The sequence below is a fragment of the Crocuta crocuta genome, unplaced genomic scaffold (assembly GCF_008692635.1).
Source record: "Crocuta crocuta isolate KB4526 unplaced genomic scaffold, BGI_CrCroc_1.0 scaffold407, whole genome shotgun sequence".
In the NCBI taxonomy this organism is placed as follows: Eukaryota; Metazoa; Chordata; class Mammalia; order Carnivora; family Hyaenidae; genus Crocuta; species Crocuta crocuta.
The window spans coordinates 58978-81598 of record NW_027551557.1 but is presented as its reverse complement, the minus strand read 5'-3'; the positions used below and the strand labels follow the sequence as shown (position 1 = coordinate 81598).

The 22621-nt window shown below is 35.9% G+C and overlaps 1 protein-coding gene across 7 annotated transcripts in view; it reads left to right on the top strand.

Annotated features, from left to right (window-relative positions):
- Positions 1-22621, top strand: part of GPCPD1 (glycerophosphocholine phosphodiesterase 1) — a 57740-nt gene that overhangs the window by 4099 nt on the left and 31020 nt on the right. For 5 of the 7 annotated variants that reach the window (XM_077749130.1, XM_077749129.1, XM_077749131.1 and 2 more), the window contains exons 2-7: positions 814-891; positions 3242-3338; positions 7936-8020; positions 13819-13894; positions 15770-15811; positions 17811-17934. In XM_077749130.1, coding sequence (XP_077605256.1) covers positions 843-891; positions 3242-3338; positions 7936-8020; positions 13819-13894; positions 15770-15811; positions 17811-17934 — 473 coding nt within the window. In that variant the 5' untranslated portion in view covers positions 814-842. Of the gene's footprint in view, positions 1-89; positions 258-813; positions 892-2214; positions 2270-3241; positions 3339-7935; positions 8021-13818; positions 13895-15769; positions 15812-17810; positions 17935-22621 lie in introns of those variants that run through there. The other 2 variants (XM_077749128.1, XM_077749133.1) reach the window with 2 other exon arrangements.

Here is a 22621-nt window from a genome sequence, read left to right as displayed (position 1 = left end):
AATACATAGAAAATCTGAAGAGAATGATTTATGGGGGAGAGTTTTGTGTTCTGTTTTTTTAATTCTTAATGTCTTTTTATTTTTGAGAGAAAGAGGAATAGAGCATGAGCCGGAGAAGGGCAGAGAGAGAGAGGGAACACAGATTCTGAAGTAGGCTCCAGGCTCTGAGCTGTCAGCACAGCCTCATGAACGGCAAGATCATGACCTGAGCCGAAGTCAGACTCAACTCAGACACTCAACGTACTGAACCCCCCCAGGCATGGTGTTTCTTTTTAAATTGTTAGTTATGTTACTTAGAAGCAGAATCTCCCTCTTGTTGCTGAACAGTTATAGTTTGTTTCAGTGAATGGTACTTAAGTTCTTCAGTTGTTTCCTTGTTATTATTAAAGTTGAAACTTTATTGAAGTAGAAATCCTCTCTTGAGCCAAGTTTTTTTTCTATCTAAAGTTGCTGTTGTTTTTGTTTTGCTTTTTTTTCTTCATAACATGAGCCTGGTTGGGAAAGATGGGTTGAGTTCAGAATAGCTGCTTATCAGAAAAGAAAGTTTGTAACCAGAGAATCTTGAATCCTTAAAAAAAGTCTGGACACACTTGTTTTGCAGTCTTTCTGGCCTGTACACACAGAATAGATTTTAACATTAGGCCCTAAAAATTGCTAGGTACTTCTTAAATAATCCAGTCTTTATATATAAATTTTCTGAAATCTTTTGCTCACAGTTGAGATTTGAGGTTTTTAAATTTGTTTCTTGGTGGTAGCTTTCTAGAGTTAAGATTTTTATATATAGTAAATGACATCTTCTCTTCTTCTTCCTAGCACAACATTTTAAAATAAATCCATTCAGAATGACACCTCCTCAGGTTACCTTTGAAATAAGAGGAACTCTTTTACCAGGTATTGTAAAGTTTTTTTTTTTTTTAAACAAAATTTTAAATGAGCATTTTAAAAAATCTGGAATGTCTTAAATATGGAGTTTGTTGTTACAATGGGCCTAATTTTTAGATGAAGATATCTTTAGGGCTTGCCTGATGTCAGAAATGTGCTTAGAGTATGGTAAACTCATGAAAAAAAAATTTCCCCAAATGGTAAATATCTTAGTCTCATGTTATCCAAGAAAGCTGTGATTTACTTAATTTTGCACAGATAGTTGGGCTCTGATTTTTAAGTACTATGAAAATGAGGGAAATTTTGCTAGTGCAAGAAGTTGGTAAAATGAGATTAGGTGGCTAAGGTACCTTTGTTCCCTTTTTGTGATTTTATTTTATTTTATTGGCTAATTGTATTTCTTGCTGTCTGCTAAAGCAGTTTGAAATAATTTTAGTCTAAGCTAGCCAATCAAAACAGTATCATGCCTGGGGTATATATCTCCATATTTCATATACTGTGACTATACTGAGCAGTTCCTCAAATCTGTTACATTCCTTCCCTCTTTGGGGGCTTTTTCAAATTGTTACCTCTGTCTAGATCATTGGCCTCCCTTCTCCCCTTTAACTCTCCTTACTTTAACCCTGCATTTAGCTAGTTTAGGATCCCTGTGAAATTCAGAGTTTCAGGACTTTTTATAGTACTTTTCAGATTTTATTTGAGTCTGTTTTATTTATAGATAAATTGTAACCACTGTGAAACTGTGACTTTGTGTTCATGCTGAATGGCTGCACTTAACACAGTACCTGCCTCAGAGCAGGTGTAAATATGTGTTCAAAGAATGAATGAATGGTTCACTTGTGTTTATCCAGCATCTTTGGTAGCAGCCATCAGAGCAGTTGACAGAGTGTGAGTTTGTCCAACTTCAAATTCTTAGCCAAGAAGATTTGGTAAAGCTCCATCTCTGGGCAGGATTCTGCAGATTGAAGATTGCTAGTCAGCTGATAGCTTGGCTCCCTTGAGTCAAGAGCTCACCTCTAGTCCAGTGTATAGCCTTCTCTGTGGACAGAAGACTGTAGAACTGTATTGTACTCTCTTAGAGAATTGTTCACAAGCAGTTTAAGCTAGGAGGAGGAGCTTGGCCATGCCAGGCAAATGGACCAACTGCAGAATTAGCCACAGAAGGGTCAGCTTGATGGGGGTCTCATTCTTAATGACTAGAGGGAAGATAGTGGCAGATGTGAATGTAGGAGAATCTGTAGGTGCAAAAGAGAGGAATATGTGCATAGCAACATATATGACTTTGGGAATGAATATTTGTATTTAGCAACAGTATTTATCTTTTTTACTCAGGGAAGGTAGTGCTAACCTGTTAATTGCAAAACAGTCTGGTTACTCTAAAGGATTGGTGAGTATTTTGATGTGAAATCTCTATACATAACCACTCTGTGCTTGACAGACATGTATTTAGAACCCTGAAAACTACTGAATGACTATCACACTTGAGATTTTAGTTAAGTTTTAGACAATCCAAGCTTACAGCGTGTTCGTGCAGTAGAACTATAGTTCTCGTTTTACTAGAGTAGTGCCTAAAAACTACTCAGCATGTGGAGGAGTTTGTCTGGAACTTTGTTCACTTGGGCTCAGTTTTTTCTTTTGAATTTTAATATAGTAATTGAGAATATATTGATACATAAGTCAAAGACGTCTTCATACTTATATCCAAGAAATTGTAGACTTTTACTGAATATACAACATTCAGCAGATATAGGCAATAGTTGTATTTTGGTTTGTCTCTTGATGAGAAGTGTTTAAGTAAAGCAGTAGTCATTATTTTAATAAGGAAAGTTGGATTTTTTACTCTGTGAGTCTTTGTTTTGAGCATTTTTTGCTATTGTTGTTGTTACATTGCTCCTTTCCCATCAATAATTTTTTTGATGTTTAGCTTGTTAATAGCCACTGTTTGAGTTCCTGGAAAATACTGGTTACCATTTCTCTAGAATACTTACATGCATTTAGTGTTTGCCTTTTTAAATTGGAAGCTGCCTTAGAGGTAGGAACTGTGGCATGATCACTTTGTCTTCTTGGTGCTTGTTACTGGCTCAGTTAAGTGGTTGAACAAATGAAGAATAACTCCTCCCTACACACCCCTCCTTTTCTCTGGCTCTGGTTCTGTAGAGGTAGGTGAAGTTAGGCACACAGGCTTTGGTGCGGTGCCTGGGTCCGGGGCGTGTCTCCAGTGAGGCTCCTCCGTCTCTGCTAAAGGGGACTCTGCGTCCAGGTGAACTAGTGGGACTGACTGCGCCTTTCTTGCTTCTTTAAACTAAAATTTGAAACTTCCATACTTGTCCCACTGTAACTGATTGTTCTGTTTCTTTAGGAGAAGTTTTTGCCATATGTGGAAGCTGTGATGCTTTGGGAAACTGGAGTCCTCAAAATGCTGTGGCTCTTCTTCCCGAAAATGAGACAGGTGAAAGGTAAGCAGGCAAATAACAGTTTACAGAGTAATTGTGACATTCACATTTTAAACTTGGCGGGGTTTATAAGATACCTTTGTATACTTTCCCTCTCTTAGTTTTAATTTTTATCAGAATTCTCACATGTGCAAAAGAGTGAGGTAGTTGTACGGATTGGTTGTAAATAAACAAGTTTCTCTGTTTCTCAATTTCCACCCCTCAACCATTTTCAGCTTTTGGCTGTTTCTTTTGTTAGTGACTGCCATTTTTCTAAATAACGGGCTTATATTGCTATTTCTTTCTTTTTTTTTTATGTTTTACTTATTTCTGAGAGAGAGAGAAAGAGGCAGCATGAGCAGGGGAGGGTCAGAGAGAGAGGGAGACACAGAATCCGAAACAGGCTCTAGACTCTGAGCTGGCTGTCAGCATAGAGCCCGACATGGGGCTCGAACTCATGAACTGTAAGATCATGACCTGAGCCGAAGTCGGACACTTAACCGACTGAGACACCCAGGCACCCCTCTTTTTTTTCTCTTAACTTTTTAGGTATTATTTTTTTGGCTCTCAGTATGTTTTTTTCTTAAATTTTTATTTTTAATGTTTATTCATTTTAGAGAGAGAGAGAGAGAGCGCGAGCGAGCACGATTAGGGGAGGGGCTGAAAGAGAGAGAAAATCCCAAGCAGTCTCTAAGCTTAAGGCCAGAGCCTGACATGAGGCTCGAACCCATGAACCACAAGATCATGATCTGAGCCAAAGTCAGATACTTATAATTGTCTGAGCCACCCAGGTGCCCCTCTCAGTACACGTTCTTGATAAAAGATCTAATTTTTGCTTTAGTCTATAAAATAATTTCCTTTAGCAGAGAATGGAACAGGTATGTTAGCTAGTGTACTGAAATGAATTCACAGCTGGTATTAAATACAGCACTAAACTTAGCATGGGTGTATTGGTGCATTGTACTGGGGAAACGAGGGTCTGGGTGCTGGTCATTTCTTCAGTTAACTGTGATCCTGGGCAGATCTGATTTCCCTAGGCCTAGGTTACCTCATCTACACAGTAAAGAATCAGTGAATGTCCACAGTAAAGGTGGAACATCTTCACTTGGGGATATTTGGAAGTGTTATGGGTTGTCAAAATGTATGTGCAGGAGGTAAGGAGAGATGAGATCTTAAATAGTATACAAACACATGCAGTGGCCCTAGGGAGAAACACCAGGTTATGTGATTATTAAGCTCAAATTCTGTTTTCCTGTAGAGCAGTGCTATTGAAAATGTGGCCTGTGGGCCAGTGCTAGAGGAAAAAACCTTTATTGTTAGTGCATATGTGAGAAATACAGAAATGAAGAGCAAGCAATGTTTATAGCAATTTGACATTGCTGGGACATTCATGTGGGTCATTGTGGACTCGTCTCTTGTGCTGGATATATAGACTGGAAGTATTGGTTGCAGGACAGGCAAGCAAATAAAAATCGGTCCTTTGCAGCAAATAGTTAGAGGAGCACCAATGGCAAAGCAAAGGGAAATAACACACTATGATAACATAAGGTAAGGAAAAGAAAAAAACATCTATAAAACACTCTTCCTTATTTGTCATTAGTGTGATACATTTTCTCAACCAATTCTCAGCTTTTGTTTAATGTTTATTTACTTATTTATTATTATTATTTTAATGTTTACTTATATTTGAAGGAGAGAGAGACAAAACATGAGTGAGCAGGGGAGGGGCAGAGAGAGAGGGAGACACAGAATCTGAAGCAGGCTTCAGGCTCTGAGCTGTCAGCACAGAGCCTGATATGAGGCTTGAACTCACAAACCATGCGATCATGACCTGAGTAAAAGTCGGAAGCTTAACCAGCTGAGCCACCCAGGCACCCCAAAGTTTATTTTTGAGAGAGAGAGAGAGAGAGAGAGAGAGATAGCACAGGTGGGGGAGGGGCAGAGAGAGAGGGAGACACAGAATAAGAAGCAAGTAAAGGTTAATTGGTAAATATTCGGATCACAGAGGAATGAGATGTTTATCCTCTTTTAGTGGCTGGTTTTTCCTCCGGTTTCAGATCAGCCATTCTAGTCTGAAGTAAAACCTCATGTCTTTCTGAACTCATTCCTAAAACACAACTCTGCTCTGGATGCTTGGGCTGACCTGTGACCTGTAAGTCCCTTTCAGCCAACCTGGTCAAAGTTATGTGAACAGATAACACTTAACTACGTAACTTCAAGGGACCAGCCACTTTTGCCTTACTGAAGAAAACAAATGTAATTGATTCATGTCTACAGATAAACATACAGTTTCACATGGAGGAAAGAAGTAGATGATACAAGNCTCTGAGCTGGCAGTCAGCACAGAGCCCGACGCGGGGCTCGAACCCACGAACCGCGAGATCATGACCTAAGCGAAAGTCGGACGCTTAACCGACTAAGCCACCCAGGCGCCCCCTTTCTGGTGTTTTAGAATACCATTTGTTTGGATTTCAGTATGCTCTGCATTTGTTTGTTTTTTAAGTAAACTTCATGTGTAGCGTGGAGCCTAATGCAGGGCTTGGACTCACAACCCTGAGGTCAAGAGTTGTCCCCTGAATCCATTGAGCCACCCAGGTGCCCCCTCAGTGTGGTCTGCTTCTAAGGCCTCTGGTGCCTCCTGTTTCTTAGAATTTCTTAAGCCTTTCCCTACCTATAGGCTTGTAGTGACAACAGCTCTATTAGGATTTTTTTCCCAACTTACAGATAATTTGAAGGTCATAGTATTGTTTCCTAATAATGCAGAAAATGTGGGTCACTTGTGGTTTTATTTGCTCTTATAGATTTTATGGTATTTTGGGGCAGGATATGAGGGGGCTAGTCAAAATCAGGCAGGTGCACTAAACCTCGTTGCCTCTCTGTCTTCCTTTTTCTTAAATTTCATCAGATTATGTTTTTTTTGTCACTGAACAGTTCTGGTTCATTTTTAATTTTGCAACCTTTATTTAAGAGAAATGGAGTAAAAAAAACTCATTGCTTTGCTCTTACTATCTCTTCTCATTCATTCAATGGTTCTTAACGAGGAGTGTATGTTAGACTTACTTGTGAGGGCTTTAAAAAATAGCTAGATCCTGTCCCTGGGGAATGAGGAATAAGGCTTGAGAGAGAGGCCCCAGCACATGTTTCAAAGCTTCTTGCTAATCCTACTGTACATGTGGGGCTAGTCTCGCATAGTCTGGCTGTTTATGAATGAGGTAGTATTAGAGATTTGCTGTTTTTTTGGTAGCAGAGGTGAGAAATACTTTCACCTCAGAGTTGGTAGAGTCTGCCTGGGATGCTGTGTTGAAAAGGCTTCTGAGGCTTACCAGGGAAGAGTAGGAGGGCACATGTGCCAAGCATTTGCTATTCTTGTTTTATAGCAGTGATTCTCAACCAGCCTTATATATTCAGATACCTTGGGAAGTTTGATCAGATGCCATATGACCAGATTCCACCCAGAACTATGAAATCAGAGTCTCCTAGGGTAGAGCCAAGGCATGTGTGTTTTATTACTACCAGATTAATCTAATTGTTGGCCATGGGTGACAGCTGGTTGTGGATTTTTTCTAGGAACCAGGATTGAGTCAGAGTCAGGCTAATGCCCTACAGCCTGTCTTGGCAGAGCCAGGTGGGGAGCAGTAGTAGCCATCTGGTATCATGGAAGAACATTTGGAGCTGCTGTTTATTCACCGAACTATTCAGGCTGAATTAATGTTTGGGTAATGGTCTATGACAGTGGCTCTCAAACTTAGGTGTTCATCATCAGAGTCACCTGGAGGCTTGTTAAATTACAGATTGTTGGACCCTCCCCCCAGAGTTTCTAATTCATTAGGTCTCTAGGTGTGGCCTAAAAATTTGGATTTCTAACAAGCTCCAAGATGATACTGATGGTCCTTGGATCACACTATGGTCTATGATTGGAAGGTAAGAGTCAGTTATAATCATGAATTGTAGTGATTTCTTTCACTGTTGAGTCAAAGCTTTAGAATATCAGTAGACTCTGTTAGCATAGCATTGTTTGGAGGAAGACTTTTGAGTTGAGACAAGTAAGATACAGATACTGCTTGGCTACAGGAATGAATTAGCGAGAAGCAGGGCAGGACAGTCAGAACATGGGACAGTTGGGAACATGAGAATAGCTTGCCTGCCTCAGCCCTAAAGCCTCTTAGCCCTGTAACATCTCTAACTAGGTGAGAAGTCAGAGAATTCTCAGACTCTGGCTTCCACCTTTGTGCTACTTTTTCTCTTTGGAATACTTTTCCTGGCTCTTTTATGACAGGTTCCCTCTTATTATGTAGGACTCCTATCAGACAGTTCTTCCTCATTGAGGCCTCTCCTCTAAAACCTCCTGCATGTCAGAAAGGTTGAACATCCCTTACTGTGTATGTTTGATTATTTGTCTACCCTCACAAGAAAGCAGTCTGCTTGAAGATAGGGCTCTTTCTGCCTTATTCATCACTGTGTTCCCAGTGCCTGGTGCTGGGTAGGCCTGGAGTAAAATTTTGTGTAGAAATAAATAAACGGTATTGGTCACAGACCTTGCTTGAGGGATTTTCTGAATTGTGAAGGCTTTATGCACTTTAGTTTGATCTTAATGCTGCCTCTCTAATTCTTTTTTTCACAGCATGTTATGGAAAGCAACCATTGTACTCACTAGAGGAGTATCAGTTCAGTACCGCTACTTCAGAGGGTGCTTTTTAGAACCAAAGGTATGTTTTCTTTATCTAGTTTCCAGTGTCTTTAACAAACTTACTTCTTTCAAAAGCAACTAATTTAAGTTTGGAAACATTAAAAATAATATGAATTTGTTTGGATCAAGTAAGGAAAACAGAACTCTAGCATAATAATATTTTAGAACTAAAAATCAAGGAAGTAGCCACTTCAGAGGCAGACGATGTCTGCAATGGAGTTTTAAAAGACTAATAGTAAGTATATTCTGCAGTATTCTTGTTATGAAATTGGTTTTAATGACAAATGAATGTTCTCAGTAGCTGTACATTTTCTGTAACCTTTGTAAACCTGTTAGTAACCAGTTATAAGGGTTTTCTTTTTGTTTCATTTTTTAAAAAATCCTTATGTTGTTTAAATACATTTGGAGGAGTATATAGCCAGCTTTGAGTAATTCTTTTAAAAAATTATTTCATAACAGCCATCTCTCAGTGGCTGCATTGTTTTAACTCCTATGAAAACTTGAAGTCATTCCTCTTAGATTTTTCAACGATGGTGTTGATAGATTAGGATCTTTTCTGAACGCTTTTGGAATACCTGTTAAATCTAGTCTGCTTGCTCACAATGATTTATTATTTGGGGATTGTTTTCATATTTGGAAAAGAAAAAAAATGATTCTTCCCTCTTATTTTAAAGATGCTTATTCCTGAAAGGATTCTTTTCCTTCAGATTTTTATCTCTGAGCACACTTGGGCTGCATGTGAACAGGGGTTTAGGCAGGAGTTTAGGAAGCAAAGCATGGAATACCCTTTTTAAAAATTTCATTTCCCTTTGGGATCATTGAATACTTGTTACATGTGAAAAATGCAAGCAGCCACTGTTACTCATTCTCTTAGCCACCATTATAGAAAAGAAAAAACTGACAAAGCCACTTCAGCTGTCTTTTGCACCTATTACGTTTCTTATTCCAAGAATATATTGTGACTACTCAGTAATTAAAACTAATTATGGTTGATCCTTGCGTTGGCTTATCTTGACAATAGTCTCATTTTAATGACTTAAGATCATTTATTTGGCATAGGGGTTATGCATTGTGGCAAAATTTTTTAGTATAAATTGAACGATTGTGCAGGGAAGGTAGGTCGTAACACATGATGTCAAAGGTTTATCTGAGGATCCTGGTATGTAAAATTTGTAATATGTGAAATCAACTAAATTTTACTTAAAGGGGCATTTGGACAAGAAAAATCATAATGAGTCCTTTGGGCATAGTTTTCTAAAGTAAGACTATTGTCAACACAATCAAACTAAGCCAACCTACAGTATTTTTCTTCTTCATTAAAAATGTAGCCAGAAGCAGCAAATCAGTCCAAATTGCCTTTCTGGAAAAATTGGCAAGAAGTCTGCTTACAGTAAAAAACAAGTTTTTCCCCTTGTAATACTTGCAAAAGTTTACAGTATGTGTTGGTGAGTGTGTTTCTTTAAGTAGGTGCTCTGTATCGTGTACACATGTACCGTGTGATGCAGGGGCTGCCATGGTAAGTATGTTTTTCATGGACTAGAGTAAATAGCTACATAAAATCCCATGCATATAGCTAGAGGGTTTTTCTCCCACATGCCAGCTTAAAGTGACACTTTTCTTTTAAAAGTTGGTGGCGCTTTTTAAGTGAAACATTTTAAGTAGAAATAATTATGAAACTTTGTCTCCATTATGCATTGTCAGATGATAAAACTAATGTACAAAGAGCCTTAAACTGTAAGATGATGTAAGCTATTGGAATCTATATTTTAGGAATATAAAGAATGATAGGAAAACAAAGTAATTATGAAACATTGAAAGACTGAAATGAATAATAAGATGAATTTTGCTGGGTCAAAAGTCTTAGGAAGTAGTCTACCCAAGCATTTGTAGAGCCTAAGCTAAAAATCGTGTGATCTTGTCACTTGACCTTCATATTTTAGTTTCCTTATAGATAAAAATGAAGGGCTTGAACTATAGATTTCCTAGGTCCCTTCCATTGCTGAAATTTTATTGCAAATAAATAAAATTTTACCATTCATATTTTTCTTCCACTTTTGCTTTTTCTAGCATATTCCTTTTAGTTTAGAAGTTAAGAGTCTTGAAATCCTTTTTCTCTCAATTTTTCATGGCTACCTATTCTTTTCTACTTTTTAGAATTCGAATAACATGTTAATAATGTTGAATTTTAAAATAATGTTATAAGTGACAAATCACAATATTATCTTAAACATAGCAAACAAAAGTTGTAGATATTCCTGGAATGAAAACACGGGTGTGAGTCTGCAGATGGTCCATTAATTTCACATCTTCACCAAAGACAATTTTTCAGTGAACATTTAACATTTTTAATCCATGTCTGTCCCTCTATATTTGTGGCTGGAATTAGGAATGTAACCTTATAGTGAAATGTTAGCCAATTTTTAATTTTATTGTTTTGGAGTCTTTTCCTTCATTTCAGTGGAAATAGTTCTTTATTTTCCAGCAACTTACCTGCTTCAATTTTTATAGGTGTTAACATTTACTCATAATTAGGTCATTACAAACTCTTGCTTTGTTCTTAATCTCCCTTGATTTTTGTTTAAATCCTGTAACAAAAAAAATCAATCATCTGTGATAGGCATATCATTGTTTATTTTCAAAATAGCCCAGGTTCTCATTTTGTACAGTGGTTTTCTTAATGAAATTATTTTGAATGTTAAATACCCTCAGCTGTTAATCTCAAATTTGAACCATCTCAGAAATGTCTGTCTGTCTAGCTTCTTCACTTCATGCTTACTTGCCTACCCATAGGTGACCATTTTCCTATGGGTCTTATTAAAAATAATGATTATTAAATAGCTATAGGTCTAGCCTCTGCCATCATAAATAAAAACTTCTCAGAACCCCTTTTTATATGCATCTTTGTTTTTTTATTTTTCAAAATGTAGAAAAACAGTCAATAAAATTTTAGGTTACATTTACATTTTTTGTATTTGAAAGCAGTGATATTTGCATGACTTGTTGATAATTTTGCTACATGGTTTGTTTAGAACAAAACAGATCAAAAACCTCAGTCTACATGTTGTTTCTCTCAGTGCTTTTGATGTTGCTGAGTGATGTCAGTCACTGTTTAAGAAAGCAGTCATTATGCGTTTTTCCTTTCTTTTCAGAAATAGATTATTTTGTATTTTTGTTAACATGTTTGTTTGGAAATATTTCAGCAACAATCTGATTTAATATATGCTAAATTGTGAAACGTTATCAGTGCTATTAATGGAATACTGTCTTGGACTGCTAATGTTATATTTTCTTCAAAGATCCACTTTCACTTGATTCCAAAGTACTTAAAATTGTGGCAACCTTTTACAGAATGGAACTTTTCTTTTTTTTTTTTTTTAAAGAAAAAAATACAGTCATTTGAAGAATGAGTGTATTACAGTTAGCATATTAAAAGGATTGCATGTTTTGGGGTCATTACTGAGATTTTTAATTTCTCAGTGCTTACGTCTTAAATTTTTCTTAAGAACAACAGTAAGCTAAAAATTTAAGATTACCTTCTAAAGTTTAATAAAGTAGTCACAAGAATTTTGGAAGTTCAGAGTATTTTAAAACTTGGTGAATTTTTTTCTATGTTGTAACATTTTGTTTTACCAACCAACATGGATTTGTAGTGTGGACACTTATATACACAATTATAAATCACCTGTTGAATCAGTTCTTTGAACTGCTCCTCAAATGGTCCATTTTGTCAAGCCTAGGTTGTTTTATGCTGGGAATAGTGTGTTTGCTGCTAAAGCGGATGAGGGCAGAGTTGTTGAAATATTATTAAAATAAGTTCTTTATCAAATATTTTATCCACAGGGCTATTCTTACATGATTAAATGTAGATATTGTAGTCAACACTTTGTGAGGTTCCCCCACACACCTGAATTAATACAAGAACAAACTCTTCTTTCCACTTCTTATCTTTGCTGATATTTAATATTATGTTCCTGGCACCCTTTGAAGTCACCTGTGGTTAGTAACTTCTATAAGAATATAGATCTACACCATCTTTGTAGCAAAGAGGGTATTTTGGGGGAAGAAGGGCATGCAGGGGACATGAGAAAAATGAAGGTCAAACATGTTAGATCTTTCCGGCTGCTATTCATTGCTAAGAAACATTGTTCCTTTTTTAATACATATATTTGCATCTTTTGAGCATTAGAAAGTTTGAGGTTTAAAAAACAAATACAGAAAAATGTGACAGGGAAAAGTTGTAGTAAAGAACATCTAGCAGATGTAGGGTTATATGTATCTCCCTATTTTTAGTGGAAATGAAATTCACCATATTTAAGATGAATAGTGAATAGTTTCACGTTAAAAACAAAACGTAAGAACATCTGCCCAGTCTACCAGTTCGTAAGTGAACCCTTAAAACCCTGAATACCCTCTAGGTATTCAGCTAGAGAAAATGAGGATTTCCTATATTATACCAGGATTAATGATTTGAATGAATAGCTAATGCTATTTTAGTTTTCAGGTTCAAAAGTTTGCAAGTTTTAAAAAAGATTTCAACCTCTGGTTATTTTTAAGTGGCAGAATTATCTCTTGTGTTTAATTACTTTCTGTGCCTAATTTGTCTCATACTCATTTGTTCTCATTTGGCACATTTATTGTTAATCAATATTGAAATCCTATACAATGATATAGAAGAGTATTTAATGTTATCTAAAAGTGTACAGTATATAGAGAGAAGTTACAAGTTCTGTACTTTTTAAGAGTATGCTTAGAAAAGGGCTTGAAGATTATGACAGTGATTATCCCTAAGTGGTGTGATAATGATTTTTTATTTTTTTGATTTTGTGTTTTTATTAAATGTCTTCTGAAGATGTGAAAAGTAAAAATATCTTACAAAGTTATAGTTTGAAATTTTGCTTCTAAAATGTACATTTAAAGGTTTTATTTTTGGCACATAAGTTTAGTCAATTTTTTTTTAATAATTAAAGGGAAATAAGGAAACAGTACATCCGTCCAAGTGTTGATAGTTCATTTTTTAAAATTGCTGTAGATATTAACACATAAAGCTTTATTTTCTGCTTTTAGTAAGAGAACTTCATAACAGAAGACAGTATTAGTTGTTACACTGTATGAATTTATGAGCTCTAAGGCATAAGGAGTAAAACTAGATGTTTCCGCTTTTATCAAACTTACTCTTCAAAGCTACTCATGTACATGTCTTTTCTTTTAGGGTTTCCTGTGTTTTTTAGAAACATTGGTTTCTAGGAGAAATCTTATGTTTTTGTTATTTACTTACTATAATAAAGAACTTTATTGTGCCCTCTAGTTCCTTCAGTAACTTGTGATCATTGATCTTGAAGTACTTGTACCCACTATTCCTACTATCACAGAGTTTAGGCTTTTCCCAGACACTTGGAGAGTTACTTAAGAGGAGATACTTTATTCAGTAATACTTCATTGACTGCTGACATAACCGAGCATAAATTATATTTGGTGTTAAGTTTAACTTAAGACAGAACATCAGCTAAAGATGGAAAATTTCTTTTAAAATATTTTGAATATTGTAGGCAGATTTAAGAATAAGGTTAAGATGGTTTTATGTGCCAGTTTCATCTCATTTTTCTCTGTTTCCTGCCTCACCCTCATTTTCTTCCAGCACTCATCATGTCTTGTGACCTGGTACTTTCCTGATTTTTGGCATATAATATTGATAAATAACAAGATGAATCTCTTGGTTTCATATTTAGTATAAGACTTAGGCCACAAACATCTAATGGAGTCATGGGTAGAAAATAAGATATAAGAAATTATTGCAGACGTTTAACTTTTAAATTGCAGACTATCGGTGGTCCATGCCAAGTCATAGTTCACAAGTGGGAGACTCATCTACAACCACGATCAATAACCCCTTTAGGTATGGGCATTAACTGCATCTGTTTGAGGCATATGCATAAAGTTACTAATATGCTGCACAATGGCTTAGTGGGATTTAATAAATTTTTATTCTAAAGTTTAAGGTCAATGCATTGTCAGTACTGCAAATTTCACTTAGCATATCATGGATCTTTTAGAACTAAACAGTTCTTATTTGCCTTTCTTTATAAACTTTGTTAGAAATGCTTGCCAAGTTATTTGGGGGGAGGGGATTAGATTGATTTATTGTGGAATATTTCTTTTCATTTGGAGTGGTTACAAAGTTTGTAAAATAACATTCTTCTTCGCTGAGCATCCATGGCTTTATTTGCTCAGAGAGCTTAGAGAACATTTGAGGAAAGAATTAATCCAAAACAAAGATTTCTTAAATTTTTAACTTTGAATATTAAGAACAATAGAGTAAGTTATCCTATTTATCCTGTGTTTTGTTATGTTTTGTTTTTAACTAGTAAATACTTGAATAACCCTGTATGAATGCATTCAGATTTCTTGGTGGTAGCAGACATATTTTCCTCCTAATTTACTTAAATACCTGCTGGCTATGTTAATATTGATACTCAGTTGTTTTTTTTTTAACATCATTCAGTTTCCTTGTGCCTAAACATGGCATTTCTCTTCATACAAGTATTTTTGAATTTCCTTTTCCATACTGAGATTATAAAATTTGAAGTTCATTTTGCATACATAAATTACCCACTTGGATTCATCTGTAAATAGACTCAGTGCTGAGAACTGTTTTCTTTTAGCTTCTAGAGAGAATTAGCATTTAAAGATAATAAATGGCTTGCTAGTAGCTATCTTAGATTATAAAGTAGTGAGAGATCTTGCTTTACTCTGTGGCAAGAGCACATCTTGTTTAAGCAGATACTTTATTCCATCCTCTTTATTGGATTTTCTTTTTATGTTTTAATACATTTTTTGATAGTATATTTAGAATGTTCATAGTAGTGTTCTTTAGAATTCTAATAGTCCCATACTGAGGTTGGAAATTAATTAGGTATTAAACATTTAAAAAATAATTTGTGTTTGGAAGCATCTTGCAGTTAAATATATATACTTATTATGAGAAGTGAGATGTTTGTTTCTGGTCTTTTAAAAATTAATATTATACTTTTAGAAAACATAACTTCTAAACTTAAGAGCTGCGTGAAATCTACCAAGAATCTTTATTGGAAACTATCACACTTATTTTGACGAATATATCAGACTTACGTTTATAATAAAACCGGGAAGGGAAGTAGCAGGGGAGATAGTGTTTTTCTCAAGGGGGGGGCTTACCAGCTTTTCTTATTTAGCTGAAATTTCTGTTAGAAGGGAATGTGCTAGCACTTATTCTTTTGGTAGTCCCTCACAGCTCTGTGTATGCAGGTAAGTTTGTGCTGTTTGTAAAGCTTGTAGCTGGCTATAGAGAACAGTTGGGTTTTGAGGAGAATTACTTTTTAGATAGATAAGTTCAGAATATGCACTACATAAGAATAAGCATTTTAATTGTGCCAAGACTTTTGGTTTAAACAATCAGCTGGGAGCTACTGTTGTTCAGCAGCCTGTCTCATAAATTGGTGGGTGGAGAGGTTTGTCCCAGCACCTCCAGAGCACCTCTCTGAGGAGTTTTCTTTCTCTTCCTTATAACACCATGAATCATCACCAAGTTTGTAAGCACTTTTACCATTTGCTAGTCTCCTTAAAAGGGAATTCTTTATTGAGGGCTACAATAAATATGCTTATTCACTTTGGGCTGCTTGTAAATTTTAGATTTAATATTTTAAAAAATCCTTAAGGTGGGTAATTTCTCAGTTGTTCATTCTGTATACATCATGAATTTTAACTAGGTTTTCTTATTTTCCTTCAATTTTAGAAAGTGAAATTATTATTGACGATGGACAGTTTGGAATCCACAGTAAGTGAACCGAGTTTTTAAAATCTTTACAACTAATAATTGAAATGTTACTTTACATTTCATTAGAAACAGCACAGGAAAATATGACAGAGCATGATAATGAAAATAGAGACTAGATCCAAGAAACAATTACATTCTGTTACGTAATAGTTTCTAGTATAATTTTTAAGCTTTAAAATTTTATCCTTTCTGTTTTCATTTGACTAGTGACTTCAGGTGTATGAGATAATATACTTAATTTGAAGGTATTATACCTAACTGTTAATTTATTATTACTTTTAACACTTCATGTTTGATATTAACATTTCTGAACATTCTAAACTCTTCAGCTAAGTTTGTGCATTGTGTGTGTGTGTGTATGCATTTACAGTATATAGACAACGCTTTTACTTCTGAATATGTTGAAAATGTTATGCATTCATACATTTTTCTGCTTCAGTAAATACTTTATCCTGAGGATTCAAGTTGTCTTCAGTGACTGGAATTCACACAGTATAATAGCGTTATCATGCTAAACTGCACTTTTATTTTAGATCTTATACTGTAGAAGTCAATGATATAAAAGGGGCGAGCAGAATGTGTGCTTACAGTGACTGTGAACAAGAGATGAATAGCTGATACTACATATATGTGTTTATGCACTTCAGAAATACACATGCTTTGACAGTACTTGGATAGGAATTTATCTTCTTTTTCTTAATTTTTTTGGGATTACTATATTTATATTACATTATAAGGTAGCCTAAAATACTTGAATAGCTTTGGTGTTAGTGTTTTAGAGTCTTGTCCTCATTATTTACAAAAGATTTTATTTTTATGCTACATATTTTAGAGAGCTTGGTTTATGGAGTTGTTTTCTCATGTCCTTAACTATAATGCATGACATTACGTCCCTCTATTGTATGTTAATTACTATGTATAGTTATAAATGAGTAGCATTTCTTTCCTTCTTTGTAGTTGTTGTTCTCTTAAAACTCAGCTTAAGTTAGCTTTTGGGATGGAAAGCCATTCTCCAACTTTGTCCATTTCTGAGAACAGTTTAAAATTAAGAAAGGATAGTGGTTTCTTTATTTTTAAAACTTGAAAATCATTAAACCTTTTAAAATTATACATAAAAGTTTCTTCTTTCTAAATTTTTTAATGTTTTTTATTTATTTTTGAGAGTCAGAGAGAGACAGCACCAGCAGAGGAGGGTCAGAGAGAGAGAGATACAGAATCTCAAATAGGCTCCAGGCTCTGAGCTAGCTGTCCGCACAGAGCCTGACGTGGGGCTCGAACCCACGAACTGTGAGATCCTGACCTGAGCTGAAGTCAAATGCTTAACCGACTGAGCCACCCAGGCGCCCCAGTTTCTTCTTTTTTATCAGGTCCTACTGATAAAAAAAAAAAACTCAGGTTTGAAACAGTTGATAACTATCTGGTATTTATGGAACTTTTATTGCATATGGTAGCAAGAAACTTCAAGTTAAATAATGCTAACACAGTGTTAGCATGATTATGCAGTTTATTTATGGCAGAAAATAGAAATGCAAGAATACAGAATTGACTCACAGTTTTGTCCTTACCTTCTCATATGTGAAGCTCCATGCCTAGTGGCTAAATAGCTCATGATGCTTTGCAAGTGTCATAGCGATCCCCAGTAAAACAGCTGCTAGGTTAGAGGTATTTGGAACACGTATTCTTTTCAGAAATAGATTTGTATAACTTTGATAATGGATGCAGTGAGAATTTACTTAAGTTTAAATTTAATTTACTTAAGTTGTAACATATGGTTAATTGTCAACATTCATTTAACTTTTTGCCCCTTACTTCATATAAAGTCTTTTTCAGTGATAAATTTAATACTACCTCTATGTTTACTTTGGAGACAAGTTCCAGTGATATAACCTGAGTGTATTAAAACGTGAACATGAACTAGAATTGTCAGTGTGTGTTGTACTTAACAGATTGTTTCAAAGCAATATGTATAATAATTACTTTTTCATATTTACTCTGCCAGATGGTGTTGAAACTCTGGATTCTGGATGGCTGACATGTCAGACTGAAATAAGATTACGTTTGCATTATTCTGAAAAGCCTCCTGTCTCAATAACAAAGAAAAAATTAAAGAAATCTAGATTTAGGTATGGCCATGTGTATTTGTTACTAAGACCGCTTAGTCTTACTAATGCTGTAAATTTCTTTTTGTTTTTTTAATGTTCATTTTTGAGAGAGACAGAATGCAAGCCTGGGAGGGGTACAGGGAGAGACACATACATGCACACTGAATCCGAAGTAGGCTACAGGTTCTGAGCTGTCTGCACAGAGCCCGATGCTAGGCTCAAACTCACAAACCAGAGATCATGACCTGAGCCGAAGTCAGACATTTAACTGACTGAGCTGAGCTATGAAGGTGTCCCTGACCCATTTGATTTTAACCCACTTATAGATAATGTCACATTTACTAATTGAAGGGTCTTGTAAGAGTGAACTTCCTCCCTGACTCAGATTGTTACAGGTGAACATATTTCTCTTAGTCTTTTTTTTTATATGTTTGTTTATTTTTTGAGAGAGAGAGAGAGAGAGAGTCAGAGTATGAGCAAGGGAGAGGCAGAGAGAGAGGGAGATGCAGAATCTGAAGCAGGTTCCAGGGTCTGAGCTGTCAGCACAGAGCTCAACAACTCCCAACACGGAGCTCAAACTCGTGAACCGTGAGATTATGACATGAGTTGAAGTTGGGTGCTCAACCAATTGAGCCATCCAGGCACCCCACTTCTCTTAGTCTTAATTGCTAAATTTGAAACCAGAAAATTTTGTTTTTATAGAGCTAATTGATTTCCAAGTGTATGTATTTTTGTAGTTTCTACCATTTAAAATTTCTTAGTGTTGCAATACTTTATTTTTTTGTTTTAGTTTAATGTTTATTCATTTCTTGTGATAGAGGCAGGGGGAGAGAGAGAGCGAGCGAGCACATGCACGCCATACACTCACACACACAGTGGGAGATGGGTGGAGAGAGGAGGGGGAAGAAAATGTGAAGTGGGCCCTGAGCTGATAGCAGTGAGCCCAACATGAGGCTCAAACTCATAAACTGAGATCTTGACATGAGCTGAAGTCAGACGCTCAACACACTGAGCCACCCAGACGCCCCTGCAATACTTTGTTTTAAAATTCATATGACAGAAATGAATTTGTGCTAATGAGGGGATAATGGCATACACAGAGAAAAATGATTATTGGAAATATCCTTCAGTATTCTAAAATTTCCATGGCTTGAAAACAGACTTTTTCACAATGAGAGTAGCAGTGATCATAGCAGTTCCAGATTAGTTTCTTTTTAATCCTATATTAATTTAAGAATAGATGTTAAGTTTTGTGTAAATAGCTACATAGTGAGTAACTTTATTTTTCTGTAGTGTCATATATACCTTTGAGTGAGCTAGCTTCTCAGTAACCCGGTCAGTGCTATCATTTGAGTTTTTATAACTTACAGACTGAGAGTTGGAAGTAATAGTAAGTAGTGCATCGTGTTCTGACTGTCAGCCTGGGTTGAAAGGGCCATTTTTGGCAACTGAAGTAATTGATAATACAATACTTACTGTTTTCATAGTAAAAATTACAGGATGCTATCGTTTATAACCCATAAGTGTTCTGCAATAACTGCGTCAGTACCGTAGTACTTACTTCTTGCAGTCATAAAACAGGGACAGGGTGGGTGGCACTTCACCATCCTTTCCACTGGCTGTTCTGAGAGTAAGTGAAGGGTTTTGGGTGGACCTTGTCTTTGTGAATTGTGTTTCTAGGCCTTTTTTGTACATAATTGAATCTTTTATTTACACATGTGAAAAGAAGCAAATACAGTTATAAAGTGTCTTCTTAGAAAATGAGACTTTGGAATAAAGATAGCTGTAGAAGATAAACCAGATAACCAATTGGTTGAGCTTATTAGGACTAGTTTCTTTCCTGGACTTTAGTTAAGAGATTAATATGGGGCGCCTGGTTGGCTCAGTCGGTTAAGTACCTGACTTCGGCTCATGTCATGATCTTGCCATTCCTGAGTTTGAGCCCTGCATCAGGCTCTGTGCTGATATCTTGGAGCCTGGAGCCTGTTTCAGATTCTCTGTCTCCCCCTCTCTCTCTGCCCCTCCCCTCTCATGCACGCACGCTCTCTCTTTCAAAAAAAAAATTGTTTTTAAAGAAACTAGTAGATAATTAATGGTTAGGGTTCTGCTTGAACTGCAGATGCATACTGAGTCCTATCCCATTCTTTTTTATGTGTAAGTTATTTTGAGTGTTTGTATATATTATTGTGTTACTCAGGCTTATATAGAAATGTTTTTGTATAACCATACTTTGGTAGGCTCTATTATTAATTAACTGATTCCTATTGAAATAATTGTGTATGGGGCACCTGGCTGACTCAGTTGGAAGAGCATGTGACTCGATCTCAGAGTCCTGAGTTAAAGCCCCATTTTGGGTGTAGAGATTACTAAAAAAAATAAACTTAAAAAAATTGTGCGTAACCAGAGATTTGTGTTTGTTCTGACCACGTTCTCCACCCACCCCCACCCCCAATTCATATTAGTGATAGATTAAACCCTCATGGCATAGGAAGTAAATTTACCTACAAGAATATCAGGACTTTAAAAACCTAGCAAAAGCTTATGCATTTTAAATAAAACATTAGACATGCTATTCTGTATCATTACCACTAAGTTTTAAATATAAATTTTTCTTTTAGTTGACTTCATCAATAAGTGGAAAGCAATGTCTCTTTAGATTATAGATTATAGATAATGATAGATTATAACCTTTATATAGCTACTTGAAGAAAACCTTTAACATAAATGACTAAAATTCTTTCATGGATTGCTTTAAACTTGAATTTTTGAAAAATTTTATTAAATTTTTTTTTCTAAAGCACGTTGCTATTAGCAAAATAGTCGTTTTTTAAATCTTCATACCTTTCTTTCCAATTGTGGTCTTTTTTCATATATCATGGTAGAGAATGTTCCTTCAGGCTAATAGAATCAGTTCTCTAGAACTATTCATAAGAGTTAGACTTCTGAGAAAAGATGATTTTTGTTTGTATTATTGAAATATTACTCCTGATTTTACTGTGTGATTATAGAACAGTATTGCCAATTGAATAATTTGTGTAGATGTGCCCTCTGAGAGACCTCGGGCCTCAGCAGTGGTTGGAGGCAGTAGGTCATGTAGAGAGAGCAGGCCCCACTAATACAATTCCGTTGTTTGTGTTATCAGATCTCCTTTATTTTTATTTTTTTTTAAATGTTTTTTATTTATTTCTAGGAGAGAGAGAGAGAGAGACAGCATGAGCAGGGGAGGGTCAGAGAGAGAGGGAGTCACAGACTGAAACAGGCTCCAGGCTCTGAGCTGGCAGTCAGCACAGAGCCCGACGCGGGGCTCGAACCCACGAACCGCGAGATCATGACCTACGCGAAAGTCGGACGCTTAACCGACTAAGCGACCCAGGCGCCCCTATCAGATCTCCTTTAAATCTAGAGTGAAAAGTATTCATAGCACAACTGTTACTCTGTAAGGCAGGTCACATTGCTTCTATGTTAATAGTTTATAATTGTTGACATTTCTTTCTTTTTTATTTTTTTAATGTTTATTTTTGAGAGAGAGAGAGACAGAAACAGAGAGAATGAGTGGGGGAGGGACAGAGAAATTAGGAGACACAGAATCTGTAGCAGGCTCCAGGCTCCAAGCTGTTAGCACAGAGCCCAATGCAGGGCTCAAAACCATGAACTGTGAATCATGAGCCGAAGTCGGACGCTTAATTGACTGAGACACCCAGGCGCTCCTAATCTATGTACATTTCAATTGGTGCAAGAAATATTCTAAAATTGAGTTGACTGTGTAGCATTACAAGTTTGCTATGCAAGTAATTGCTTCTCCTTGGAAGGAGACTGGTTTTTGTGGCTCTGTGGCTTAGATAGTTTGGTTTTTGTTTTCATTGCTTGAAGCCTAAAACGTTTTAGACTCTTGGTCTATTTTTTGTTCATTTGTTTCCTTTAGAAAGCACATAAATATAAATACATCACACATGTAAAAAGTATGCATACATATAAATATTTCTGGTACAGTATTTTTCTTTGATAGTGTACTTTTCACAGAGTACCTGGACTCACTGTGGATAAGGTAGAAGAAAGGGGAAAAATTTTAATATACAGCTTCCAACTCTAGTCTTTTAAAGTACACTAACAATATGGTTCAATTTTGTGCTTGTTTTATATGTATATTCTTTGATAAGACTTTTCAGAAGAACCGGAGATAGCCACTTATAAATGAGATAATAGTAAATACCTCTGTAGATTCATTTTTTAAAAAACAATGAAAACAACTTAAGGCATAATGAGCATTTACCTTGTTTTCTTAATACTTTGCAGAAATATATATAGATAAAAACATTAGTATTTTATGAAACGTAACTAATGTCTTAATCTGTAGCATGTGTAGTTTTATATAATATGATATTTTTGTAATTTGAAGAATTTGCATATTCAAGGAACACTTGTTTTAATTAAAAAAATTTTTTTGAATATTTATTCACTTTTGAGAGGCAGAGTGTAGGGGTGGAGGGGGACTGAGAGAGAGGGAGACACAGTATCTGAAGCAGGCTCCAGGCTCTAAGCTGTCAGCATAGAGCCTGACACAGGGCTCAAAACTCATGGACCATGAGATAATGACCTGAGCTGAAGTCGGATGTTTAACTGACTCAGCCACCCAGGCGCCCCCAGGGCATTTAGCATTTAGGGAACATTCGTATGAGTTTTCCTTTGCCTTTTTTTTTTTTTTTTTTTT